At 39.5% G+C, this 13,580-nt stretch overlaps 1 protein-coding gene across 6 annotated transcripts in view; it reads right to left on the bottom strand.

The window, feature by feature from the left end:
* Positions 1–13,580, bottom strand: part of CUL2 (cullin 2) — a 124,781-nt gene that overhangs the window by 36,467 nt on the left and 74,734 nt on the right. For all 6 annotated transcript variants that reach the window (XM_063710154.1, XM_019035388.4, XM_063710153.1 and 3 more), the window contains one exon: positions 10,248–10,330. In XM_063710154.1, the coding sequence (XP_063566224.1) occupies positions 10,248–10,330 (83 nt within the window). The remainder of the gene's footprint in view (positions 1–10,247; positions 10,331–13,580) is intronic.

The raw sequence follows: 13,580 nt of genomic DNA, 5'->3' as shown, positions 1-13,580 counted from the left end.
CCTAATATACGCCACTAGGAGAAGAGTTTAATAAAGTGAGGTAGGCCTCTCTAGTTTAAGTCTGAGTTCATCCTGGTAAAGTTTAAAAAGCTAACTGGTCACCTGAGGATGACAGCAAACCAACTCATTATCTTAAAAACTGGGTTATTGGCCAGGCGCAGTGGCTCACACTGGTAATCCCAGCACTTTAGGAGGCTGAGGTGGGCAGATCATCTGAGGTCGGGAGTTAGAGAGCAGCCTGGCCAACATGGTGAAATCCAGTCTCTACTAAAAATACAAAAATTAGCTGGGCATGGTGGCGCATGTCTATAATCCCAGCTGCTCAGGAGGCTGCGGTAGGAAAATTGCTTGAACCTGGGAGGAGGAGGTTACAGTGAGCCAAGATCGTGCCACTGCATTCCAGCCTGGGCAACAGAATGAGACTCTGTCTCAAAACAAAACAAAACAAAGAAAACAAAAACAAAAAACTGGGTTATTAAAAAGGAAAGAAATAAGCAGTTATTTTGCTTTTCCAATATGAACTCTACCATTGGGTAACTAAACAGTAGGTGAGAAGAAGCATATCTTGATAAAATTTTCCAGGTAATAAAGAAGAACAAAATGATAGATAGCTCTAACAAGCAGCTCTATAATATGCTGACTAAATTACTAATTTCTTCATTTCCTTTAACTGACATTCCCACCTAGAAAACAATTTTAAATATCAGGAATTCTATTCACTGTAAAAGAAAGATGTGGCTCACATCAGAAACCCTACCTCAACCTCCATATTTGCTTAATTCTCTATGATAGTTCCTCAATTCTGTGAGTGAACACATTAGATTACAATAAAAAATAATTTGGTTACAGATTTCTGGGCCAGGCGCAGTGGCTCACGCCTGTAATCTCAGCACTTTGGAAGGCCGAGGCGGGTGGATCACGAGGTCAGGAGATAGAGACCATCCTGGCTAAAATGGTGAAACCCCGTCTCTACTAAAAAAAAAAAAAAAATAGCCGGGTGTGGTGGTGCGCGCCTGTAGTCCCAGCTACTTGGGAGGCTGAGGCAGGAGAATGGCGTGAACCCAGGAGGTGGAGCTTGCAGTGAGCCGAATCGCACCACTGCAGTCCAGCCTGGGCAACAGAGCGAGACTCCATCTCAAAAAAAAAAAAAAAAGATTTCTAAATCTCCCCCTCTCCAAGGGTTCTGCACCTATGTCAGTCTAATCTAAAAACACTTGTCTCCCAGAAGAAGGAAAGAAAAAAATAAGAGCGGAATAATGAAACAGAAAACAACATACTAGAGAAGATCATTTAAAACCAAAGTTAGGGACGAGCACGGTGGCTCCCGCCTGTAATCCCAGTACTTTGGGAGGCCAAAGTGGGCAGATCGCTTGAGGTCAGGAGTTCGAGACCAGCCTGGCCAACATGGTGAAACCCCATCTCTACTAAAAATACAAAAGTTAGCTGGGCGTGGTGGCAGGCACCTATAATCCCAGCTACTCGGGAGGCGGAGGCAGGAGAATTGCTTGAACCCGGGAGGTAGAGACTGCAGTGAGCTGAGATCACGCCATTGCACTCCAGCCTGGGCGACAAGAGCAAAACTCCGTCTCAAAATAAATAAATAAACAAATACAAAAAATAAAAAATAAAGCCAAAGTTAGTTCTTTAGGGGGAATAAAACCCAACAAAATATATACACCTCTAATAAAAGTGATCAGAAAAAGAAAATGTGAATAAGCAATATTATGAATGAAAGGAAGACATTATTCCAGGTGAAAATGAAAACAATGTATTCACCAAACGATCATGATCGAAGTTATCACCAATGAGAAGTCATGTTGACACCATCTATTTCTTGATATAATCTAATAAGAAGGATATATTACCTTCTGGTATTTTTCCAAAAACCCATAGTCTCAGTCTAATCATGAGAAAACATCAGAAAAATCAAAATTGAGGGACATTCTATAAATACCTGACCACTACTCTTTAAAATTTTTACAGTCATATATGAAAGGGAAGGGCTCCACAGAATAGAGACATGACAGCTAAATGTGATTTTGTGATCTGGATTGAACGAGAACATCAGTGCAAAAGCAAATGCAAATAAACTGTAGTTTAGTTAATAATGTTATACCCATTTTTATAAATATACTATCAGTTGTAACATTGGGGAATCTGGGTGCAGGTTACACAGAACAGCTTTCTAACTCTTCTATGAACCTAAAATTACTTCAAATAAAGTTTTTTTAAAGAGAATACTGTTACACAACTACTTCCCAATGATTTTCCAAAAAAAAAAAAATTCAAAACTGATTTAAGAGGAAGCATAAATTTGACTAGTCTTAAGATCTGAAATAACTGAGGCATTGTTAAAAATCTTCTTATACAAACAAATCATCTTACAAAGAAACCCCAGGCACAGGTGGTTTTTCAGTTTTACTAAACATTTAAGAAGCCGATAATCCCAATTGTATACAAACTTTCCTATTCAAAAGAAAAAGAGGGGAATACCCAATAATTGATTCTACAAGGATAAGCTGGATGCCAAACCCAGACAAAGACATTATAAGACAGAAAAATCACAGGCTGGTTCCACTCATGGGTATAGATGCAAAATTCCAAATAAAGCATCAGCAAATCAAATGCAACAGTCTGTAAAAACTATAACAGACAAGGATCAACCTAGCCTTTATCCTAGTTATACAAAAATAGTTTAATATTAGAAAATCCATAAACAGACTAGGCACAGTGGCTCACGCCTGTAATCCCAGCACTTTGGGAGGCCAAGGTGGGCAGATCGCCTGAGGTCAGGAGTTCAAGACCAGCCTGGTCAACATGGTGAAACCGCATCTCTGCTAAAAAATACAAAAATTAGCCGGGCGCGGTGGCAGGCACCTGTAATCCCAGCTACTCGGGAGGCTGAGGCAGGCGAATCACCTGAACCAGGGAAGCAGAGGTTGCAGTGAGCCAAGATCGTGCCACTCTACTCCAGAGCCTGGACAACAGAGCGAGACTGTCTCAAAAAAAAAAAAAAAACCCATAAAAGTAACTTATCACATTAACAGAGTAATAGAAAAAAAAAACAAAAAACAAAAAACTACCATATGATTGTTCCACTCAATAGGAGGAGAAACATCATTTTTATCAAGTTCAACACTAATTCCTGCTAATCTCATTCTTCTGATCATGAGTATTAAAAGACTAGAGGAAGCATCATCTTAAATGAGGAAATGTTATGCACATAAACTTTAACGTCAGAAATGAGAAAAAGATGCTCATAATCCATCACTTGTCTTTGGAGGTCTCAGCCAATGCAGTAAAGCTAAGGATAACAAACATGCCGTCGCACACGCGTGCGTGCATGCACACACACACACACAAACACACACACACTAGGGGAGGAAACAAAACTTTCAGCTTATGATATCTTACATAGAAAATCCAAAAATAAGCACGAATTATTAGAAATAATAAAATATGACCAGGCGCAGTGCCTCATGCCTGTAATCCCAACACTTTGGGAGGCTGAGGTGGGCAGATCACCTGAGGTCAAGAGTTAGAGACCAGCCTGGACAACATGGTGAAACCCCATCTTTACTAAAAATACAAAAATTAGCTGGGCGTGGTGGCAGGCACCTGTAATCCCTGCTACTTGGGAGGCTGAGGCAGGAGAATCACTTGAACCCGGGAGGCAGAGGTTGCAATGAGCCAACATTGCGCCACTGAACTCCAGCCCGGGTGACAGAGCAAGACTCCATTTCAGGGGGAAAAAAAAGAAATAATAAAATTTAACAAGGTAGCTAAATAGAAGATTTATATACAATAGTCAATACACTAGCAGAAAACAAACATAATGGGTAATTCTATACAACACACTTTTTGTGGCTGGACGTGGTGGCTCATGCCTGTAATCCCAGCACTTTGGGAGGCCAAGGCAGGCGGATCACGAGGTCAGGAGTTCGAGACCAGCTTGACCAACATGGTGAAACCCCATCTCTACTAAAAATACAAAAATAATTAGCCGGGTGTGGTGGCACACACATGTAATCCCAGCTACTAGGGAGGCTGAGGCAGGAGAATTGCTTGCACCTGGGAGGTGGAGGCTGCAGTGAGCCATGATCGTGGCACTGCACTTCAGCCTGGGTGACGGGGCGAGACTCCATCTCAAAAAAAAAAAAAAAAAAAAAAAAAGAACACACTTTTTTGTAGTATCAGTGAGTGAATAAAGTATCCTGAAATAAATCTAACAAAAAGCACACAAACCCTTTACAGAAAACTCTACAAAAATTAACTAGGAGATACTAAAGAAGGCATCATAAACAGAAAAAGATGCTATGTTCATAGATAAGAAGACTTAATACTGTGAAGATGGAAACTCTCTTCAAACTAACTTATAGATTCAATTCAATATCAATCCCACAGAATTTTTTTTTTCTTTTGAGACAGGGTCTCTGCCATCCAGGCTGGAATGCAATAGCACGAACATGGCTTACTGCAGCCTCGACCTCGAGGCGCAAGCAATCCTCTCACCTCAGTCTTCCGTGTGGCACACACCACCACACCCAGCTAATTTTATTTTTATTTTTGTAGAGATGAGGTCTTGCCATGTTGCCCAGGCTGGTCTCAAACTCCTGGCCTCAAGCAATCCTCCTTTCTCGGCCTCCCAGAGTGCTGCTGGCATTACAAGCATGAGCCACTGTGCTTGTCTCCACAGAAAATTTTGTTTTAGGAAAGGGGTCTATAACACTTACATGAAAGCAAAGGGCCAAACAACAGCAAGAACACTTCTGGTTTCTGGAGGGCAAACTTATCTTGCCAGATATCAAGCCTTACAATAATAAACACAGTGAGGCATTGGCAGAGGATAAACAAATTGATAAAGAGAACAGAAGAGTTCTGAAACAGAACCACTCTTGTAAGAAACAGAGAGAAGGTGTGTATGTCGTGACTGTCTTGCTCTTGAGTTACTACTTCAGAACATATACAAACTTTACTGATTCATCAAATATTAACTGTGGAGACTTATTTCAGATTAAAATTTGCTAAACAATCCCCTGATTGACTGGGGACAGAGAAACCCACTAAGTAAATGCAAAAACAGCAATTCTGGCCTTGGGAATCCATAAACCTTCTTAAAATTATGTAAAACTTTTGTGTGCACATGCATACCAAGCATTTTTATGTCGGGAGGCTCCACAGCTTTCATCATGACCCTAAAGGAACACAAAGATCCCCCCAAAAGAGATGAAAGCCACCGCATTTAAATAAATATAAAGGTACAACCAGTTTTCAAAAGTTACAAGGAGGGGAAAGAAAGTCTACGGCAAAAGGAAGAAAATAAAAAAGGAATATTCATATTTTGTACACTGTTTAAACTGAAAAAAAGTTATTTTATTTTGAAATAATTATAGACTCAAGGGAAGTTAGAAAAATAATACAGAGAGATCTGGTGTGCCCTTCACCTGGCTTTCTCCAATGGTAGCATCTTACTTAACTATGGTCCAGTATTAAAACCAGGAAACTGACATGGGTGCAATCTATAGACCTTATTCAAATTTTGCCAGTTTTTACAATCATTTGTGTTTATGTTTGTATGATACTATGTAATGCTATCACATGTCCAGATTCATCTCACCACCACCATATTCAAGACATAGAATTGTTCTACCACCATTAAGGAAGCTCCCCATACTTCCACTTTATAGTCTCATACCAACCACTAATCTCTTCTTGTTTAAACTTTTAAAAAGAATATATTTTTAAGTATTCTACCTACTTTTATAATACATCCAGAGGAAAAAAGGAAACACTCCAAGAAAAGCTTTATGAAATATGTGGAGAGATAATTATTTATTGCAGACCAGTACCTCACAAATGCTGGTCTGAACTGGATGCATAAAAAACATCTGGGGTGCTCTGCAACAATGTAAGTTCTTACTCTCCCTGGAGTATGCGTTAGTAACTATGGGGGGAGCCAGATATCTACGTTCAAAATGCTCCCCAAATGTATGCACACATGAACATGTGTAATACTATATGTAAATGTGTATACAGATATGCATATCCATATAAATGTATATGTACTAGTGTGTACACATACACAATTGTAAATGCACAGAAAATTTTTATTAGAACATACTGTAAATCCTTAATAGTGGTTTCCTTTAAATAGCAGAACCAAGGTACCAGGAGAAACCAGAACTTTTTTTTTCCCCGAGACGAAATCTTGCTCTGTCGCTCTGTCTTTGAGGCTGGAGTGCAGTGGTGCGATGTCAGCTCACTGCAGCCTCCGCCTCCTGGGTTCAAGCAATCCTTCTGCCTTAGCCTCCCAAATAGCCGGGACTACAGGTGCATGCCATCATGCCCAGCTAATTTTTTGGTATATTTGGTACAGATGGGGTTTCACCATGTTGGCCAGGCTGGTCTTGAACTCCTGACCTCAGGTGATCCGCCTGCCTTGGCCTCCCAGTGTGCTGGGATTACAGGTGTTAGCAACTGCACCAAGCCCTCCCCCCACTTTTTTTTTTTTAACACAACAAGAAAATTGGGGACTGCTGAAGGTTCTCTGTGTTGGGGCTAAAGTCTCTATGGTCCTCTTAACATTGCCCAGAAAGGTTTTTTACTTTTCTCTTTAATCTTCTGTACATTTCAATTCCTTTTTTACAATTAGCATATCTTACTTTATAATTTTTTTGTAGAAGGAAAATTGTTTTTACTAAACTTTCCCAGTGTAATCTTGATTTTCATTTGCCACATTTGAGAAACTATTAGCACAGAGTAATGTTTTGTTTGTTTGTTTGTTTGCGATGGAGTTTCACTCTTGTTGCCCAGGCTGGAGTGCAATGGCGCAGTCTCAGCTCACTGCAACCTCCACCTCCTGGGTTCAAGTGATTCTCCTGCCTCAACTTCCTAAGTAGCTGGCATTACAGGCACCCGCCAGCACGCCTGACTAATTTTTGTATTTTTAGTAGAGACAGGGTTTCACCATGTTGTCCAGGCTTGTCTCGAACTCCTGACCTCTGATGATCTGCCCACCTCAGCCTCCCAAAGTGCTGGGATTACAGATGCGAGCCATTGCGCCCGGCCAGAAATGTTCTTTAGAGACTTATAGAAAGTATCTAGGAACCCAGGGATGAATACGGGAAAAGGAAAGTGTCAATAAATTGACAGGAAATCAAATCTGTGATAAGCTCTGCTAGACCTGAAAAGAATTTATTCTGTAAGTCTGGTAAGCACCTTCTACAACAAAGTAAGTTGTAGGTACGCACAATAAAATACTTCTCCTTTAGTAGAAATGGCAATAAGATGCAACTTGAACAAACTATTTCTAAAAATGTGTGAATATATGGGTAAGACTACAGACTTAGGGACCAAAATGACCTAAGTTTTTATTTCAGTTCTGCTGTTTACTACTTACATGACATAGGTAAGTTGCTTACTCTCTCATGTCTCATTTTCCTCACTTTTAAAATGAGTTTATGATAACATTCACCATCATATCCTCTTATAAGGATTAGATAAAATACACATGGAGAGTTTGTACCACAGCTTCTCAGCCATGGCAATGGAAGTTATGGTATCTGACCATATTAGCTCAAATAACAATGCGTAGAGTTAAAGCAATGCAGTGGAAAGACCCCAATTGGAAGGCTAAAAGCATGAAGTCCATTTCATTACCTATATTCAAGTTTTCAACTCATTTCTCTTTGTTGAAATTCAATTTATTTACCTGTAAATAAAACTTGCTGTTTCCTTAAGACCAAATAAAAAATGTGTGTGAAAACACTAGAATATTCAAAGCATTATGAAACTAAAATGTATTTCCCACTGAGTTAAAGGTATTGGAGCCAGGAGTGGAAGAAATATTCTAGGCATAAAAGACAGGCATAGGCTGGGCGCGGTGGCTCATGCCTGTAATATCACCACTTTGGTAGGCCCAGGTGGGCGGATCACAAGGTCAGGACTTCCAGATCAGCCTGACCAACATGGTAAAACCCCGTCTCTACTAAAAATTAAAAAATTAGCCAGGCATGGTGATGCACGCCTGTAATCCCAGCTACTCGGGAGGCTGAGGCAGAAGAATCGCTTGAACCCAGCAGGCAGAAGTTGCAATGAGCTAAGATCGTGCAATTGCACTCCAACCTGGGTGACAGAGCAAGACTCTGTCTCAAAAAAAAAAAAAAAAAAATACAGGCATAAAGGCCGGGTGCAGTGGCTCACTCCTGTAATCCCCACGCTTTTGGAGGCCGAGAAAGTTGGATCTCTTGAGGTAGGAGCTCGAGACCAACCTGGCCAACATGGTGAAAAACGGTCTCTACTAAAAATACAAAAATTAGCAGGGCGTGGTGCTGCCCAGCTACTCGGGAGGCTGAGGCAGGAGAATTGCTTGAACCCGGGAGGCGGAGGCTGCAGTGAGCTGAAATCATGCCACCGCACTCCAGCCTAGGAGACAGAGTGGGACTCCTGTCTCAAAAAAAAAAAAAAAAAAAGGAAAAAAGGACAGGCATAATGAATTCAGAGTTAGATTAGCCCAGATGTGAATCCCTAGAATTATTATTAGATGGAGACTGGAGTCAAATGATCTGAGTCAGATCACCACCATTGACTTTTGCATGTCAAGGATGTCATGCATGTAAAATGGTGACACTAATAGTATTAGCCTTCCAGTGTTGTGAGGATTAAATGGGAAGATGGATGTAAAATTTTTAGCACAATGCTTGGTATGTAGTTCCCATGTTTAATTTCTATTATTAATATGCCTTAGTTTCCTTAACTTTAACATGCAAAACTCTACCTAAGAGAGCTGTCATGAAGAATAAGTGAGATGTTAGTAAAGCATGTGAAACAATGCTTTAATGGAAGCCGATTATAACAACAAAAATAAGACGAGCAGACCAGATAATCTATCTTTTCCAGAACTAATATGCTTTAGTTGTATTATTTTTCTTACATTGTTTCCTTCATTTTTTATCATATTGATTTTTAGCAAACTAACAATCACACTTAAAAATTTACTAGGTTGGGACAAAATTATATTAAAAAAGACATTTCACAAAAGTACATTTAGAAAGTATAACAGTATTGTCATTATACTTTTAAATACTTGAATTCCAAGTCAAAAGAAAAGTTAGTATATTTTAGCAGGAGAAATTATATTAGAACTTAGAAATTTTGTTGGGAGTGTTCTTTTAGTTCACAGTTTTGTAAAGAAAAGAGGAAGAAAAACAACAGGTTACACCCTACTGCTTCAGTATTGCCTTTCCTCTCTAGCTCTCTATCTCTAAAAACAATGGAATCACTCAAACGGTCAGTGACAATTTTTAAAAATCAAGTTACTATAGTTGTTACCACCTACTTTCTATTGGGTATTAAAAATTTAAAAATATTCTCTTATCTTCTTATGTGAGGCATAGGGGTGGGTGTGTGTGTTTAATCCCTTACTTCCTCCCAGGAGTCCATACTAAGTACCACAGCTTTGACAAAGTATTCCTCATATAAAAAAAACTCCTTATTTAGGTCTTCTTGATGAGCACAGATATAGGTGGAGTGGCCATTATTACACTACAATTCACTGGTCTAGATAATTCCAGTAACATCAGTTCCAGTAACCTGGAATTTACTGGATATATATTTGTGTGACTGACAGAGTGCTTCTGAGAGTCTTTGAGCCAGAGCTAATCCAAGGATGTTCTATTCTAGACTCCACAGGAAAATGTTCTTTGTACTAAATTGTATTCACACAGCACTAGGGTAAAAAGTGTTAACCACTCTGAGCCATGGGTAGAGTGGGAAACCATTTTCCCATAAATTTATCTCACAGAATTAGGCAAGTTATTGATTATAACACTGAGGCTAAGAGGTAGCCAACTAACTAGAAGAATGTCTTCCTGAATAGGTGGTCCTCACGAGGATTTAAACAGGTAATATGTACAAGCAACTCAGGGCGCTGCCTAGAAAGCCTAAGAGTTTTCAGCTCTGAAAAGCAATAAGTCACTTCCCTCAGATACTTATTTATATACTAAGCATATTAGGGTATAAGAAAAGACCAGAGCTCCCCCCACCAAAAAGAAAAAGAAAAAAAAAAGAAAGAAGAAGAAGAAGAAAATAAAACAACTTAAAAAATGCTGGCATTGGAAGTAAAATGAGGCTCATTACAGTAAAACCAGCCCCAAGGCTAGTCACTGGCTCTGCAATTGTACACTATTTTAAAACCATATCAAACAACAAAATAAAATTGACTCAGTAAGATAAATGTCAGCACTCACTTTTTGATTTCTCGGAGCAGCATTCGGATAAGGATGGCCTGAAGTGGTTCAACCATCAATTTCCTCCACATATCCAATGCTAGCTGCCAGGAAAAACGAAAATCATCAGGGCTGAATTACTCAGTATATGTTTAACATTTCCTCAAGGTTTTTTTTAACTAAAAATACTCATCAAAAGAAGTATTTATACTAATACTTCAAAATTCAAATAAAACCTGAACAAAAATTTAAAAACTCAAAGAAAATAAATTTCTAATTTGAAATATCAGTGACCACTCTACTAGCCTTATCAACATTAAGGTTTTATTATTAGTTGAAAATCTTAAGAAATAATTGATTATTATAAAACCTTAATTTAGGCCAGATACGGTGGGTCACGTCTGTAATCCCGGCACTTTGGGAGGCCAAGGTGGGCACATCACGAGGTCAGGAGATCAAGACCATCCTGGCAAACATGGCAAAACCCTGTCTCTACTAAAAATACAAAAATGAGCCTGGTGTGGTGGCATGTGCCTGTAATCCCAGCTACTCGGGAGGCTGAGGCAGGAGAATTGCTTGAACCTGGGAGGTGGAGGTTGCAGTGAGCCCAGATCGTGCCACTGCACTCCAGCCTGGTGATAGTGTGAGACTCCGTCTCAAAAAAAAAAAAAAAAAAAAAAAAAACTTAATTTTTTGATTATTAAAATGCTCAACACTATAAATGGGCTATAGATACCTAGACCGTAACAGAAACAAAGGATTTATGTTAAATGAAATAATGTGATTTGGCTGTAGACTGATTTTTTTAATTATGAAAAATTTTATACCAACATAAAAAGAGCAAGTCGGTTAAAAGAGTAATAAAACATTCCTGTATTCACTACCCAGTTTAAGAAATACAACTTCACCATTACCATTGTCCCAGATATCCTCCTCCTTTCCCCTCAGGTTATTACAATCCACAATTTTGTGAAACCCATCCAGTGGAAACATACAGCCATAGCTCAATCATTGGCACTGCTATACAGCATCCTGTTGTATAAATATGCCATGATTTATTTTCCCACTCTACTGCTGATGACTGCTGATGTGTCTGTGATTCCTATTTTCTGCTACTGGAAACAATGCTGTGATTCCTGTATGCATCATTTGGCCCACATAAGCAACAGATCCTCTGATATACACCTACAAGTTGAGATCCTGTACTGAACAATCAAGTGCTCATGCAGCTTTACTAAATCAAGCCAAATGGTTTTCCAATTTATACTTGCATAGCAAAGGACAAGATTTCCCATTAGTCCCCATCCTTGACAACAAGTGGTACTGCCAGGCTTTAGTCAAATTTTGCCAGTCTGCTGGACATAAAATAGTGTCTCCTTGGCCAGGCACAGTGGCTCACGCCTATAATCCCAGCACTTTGGGAGGCCGAGACGGGCGGATCACGAGGTCAGGAGATTGAAACCATCCTGGCTAACAGGGTGAAACCCAATCTCTACTAAAAATACAAAAAATTAGCGGGGTGTGGTGGCGGGTGCCTGTAGTCCCAGCTATGCGGGAGGCTGAGGCAGGAGAATGGCGTGAACCGGACAGGCGGAGCCTGCAGTGAGCCGAGATCGTGCCACTGCACTCCAGCCTGGGCGACAGCAAGACTCCGTCTCAAAAAAAAAAAAAAATAGTGTCTCCTTGTGGTTTTAACTCTCATTTTACTGAATGAAGCTGGGAATTCTTTAATTTTATTGTCCATTTTGGGTTCTTCCCTGTGAAACGCCCATTCCTAATTTTGCCCGTTAGTCTGTTAAAGTTTGTCTTGTTCTTAATAAAAGCTAGAGTTTTTTACATATTATGGAAATTAATCCCTTGAAAGTTTCACAGTCTGTCCCAGTAAATCAACTGCTCAGTTTCTTTATTGTGTTTTGGTAAAAATATATTAAAGTTTAATATACTCAAATTTACCAATCTTCTTTATCATGGGTATTTTTTAAGAAATCCTTCTCTGCCCTAAGGTAACAGGCATATGTGTGCTCCTACTCTGCCTTCCAAGTTTTCAAACTTTGCCTTTCACATTTAGGCCTTGAAACTTCAAATATATTTTCCCCACATAGAGTATAAATTATTCCAGTACTGAAAACCAATTTTTTGTTTGTTTGACTCTTCTCTTTTTCCACCCTAACTACATCCAGATAGGCTGTTGCTAGCCTCCCTATTGTTTCCCTAGGGTAATTTTATTCTGATCCATTGGTAATTAAGCATCTGTCTTCCCACAAGGAACACTGTTCAAGTTTTGCCTTTCTTTCTTAATAGCATGAATGGGGGTTGGGGAGGCAATACATGAAAAACTGGTATTTTACACATGTGGTGGAAGGGCAAACTGGTAAAGGCCCTTCTGAAAGGCAATGGGGCAGAGCTGCAAAACTTCAGGATGTGCTTCGACAGAGGCTCCACTTCCTGACACCCAGTCTATAAAAAGTTCTGCTCATGTACCAAGAGATATATACATAACTCCATGAGCATAAGATTTTTCTCTATTTTGTTCACTGTTGTATTCAACATATATAACACAGACGGGTTCAAAAATAAAGAATGAATGAATAAATGAATAGTGGTGTTCACTGCAGTGTTGTTTGTAATAACAAAAAATTAAAAATTGCGGGGCGCGGTGGCTCACACCTGTAATCCCAGCACTTTGAGAAGCGGAGGCAGGCGGATCACAAGGTCAGGAGATCGAGACCATCCTGGCTAACACGGTGAAACCCCGCCTCTTCTAAATATACAAAAAATTAGCCGGGTGTGGTGGCAGGCGCCTGTAGTCCCAGCTACTTAGGAGGCTGAGGCAGGAGAATAGTGTGAACCTGGGAGGCAGAGCTTGCAGTGAGCCAAGATCGCACCACTGCACTCCAGCCTGGGTGACACAGCGAGACTCCGTCTCAAAAAAAAAAAAAAAAATTAAGGGGATAGTTTAAAAAATTATTCTGTATCTCTACAGAATATTAAGCTTTCACAAAAAACAAACTTATGTAAAAAGACAGACACTAACAAATAACAAAAACAAGGCAAGAAATATAGGCTGTAGAACTTTATGTGTGCCATTTTATCGCAGTTTGAAAAATAAAATCAAAACTGCTGTGTGTGTGTGTGTGTATGTAAATATTTATAAATACACAGGTAAAGTTCAGAAAAGATGCAAACTAAATTGTTTACAGTGATTTCCTCTGGGAAGAGAAGTGTGCTTGACAGTGCTGGTGATAAGGGAAAATTTTAAGTAAATCATTCACTTACAATGCTACTAACTAAAAGCAACTACTGTTAATATTTTGGTATTTCTCATTGATCTTTTTCTCTATATCATCTTTTCCC

The sequence above is a fragment of the Gorilla gorilla genome, chromosome 8 (assembly GCF_029281585.2).
Source record: "Gorilla gorilla gorilla isolate KB3781 chromosome 8, NHGRI_mGorGor1-v2.1_pri, whole genome shotgun sequence".
In the NCBI taxonomy this organism is placed as follows: Eukaryota; Metazoa; Chordata; class Mammalia; order Primates; family Hominidae; genus Gorilla; species Gorilla gorilla.
The sequence above is the reverse complement of the archived record's forward strand: the minus strand, read 5'-3'. Positions and strand labels throughout refer to the sequence as shown.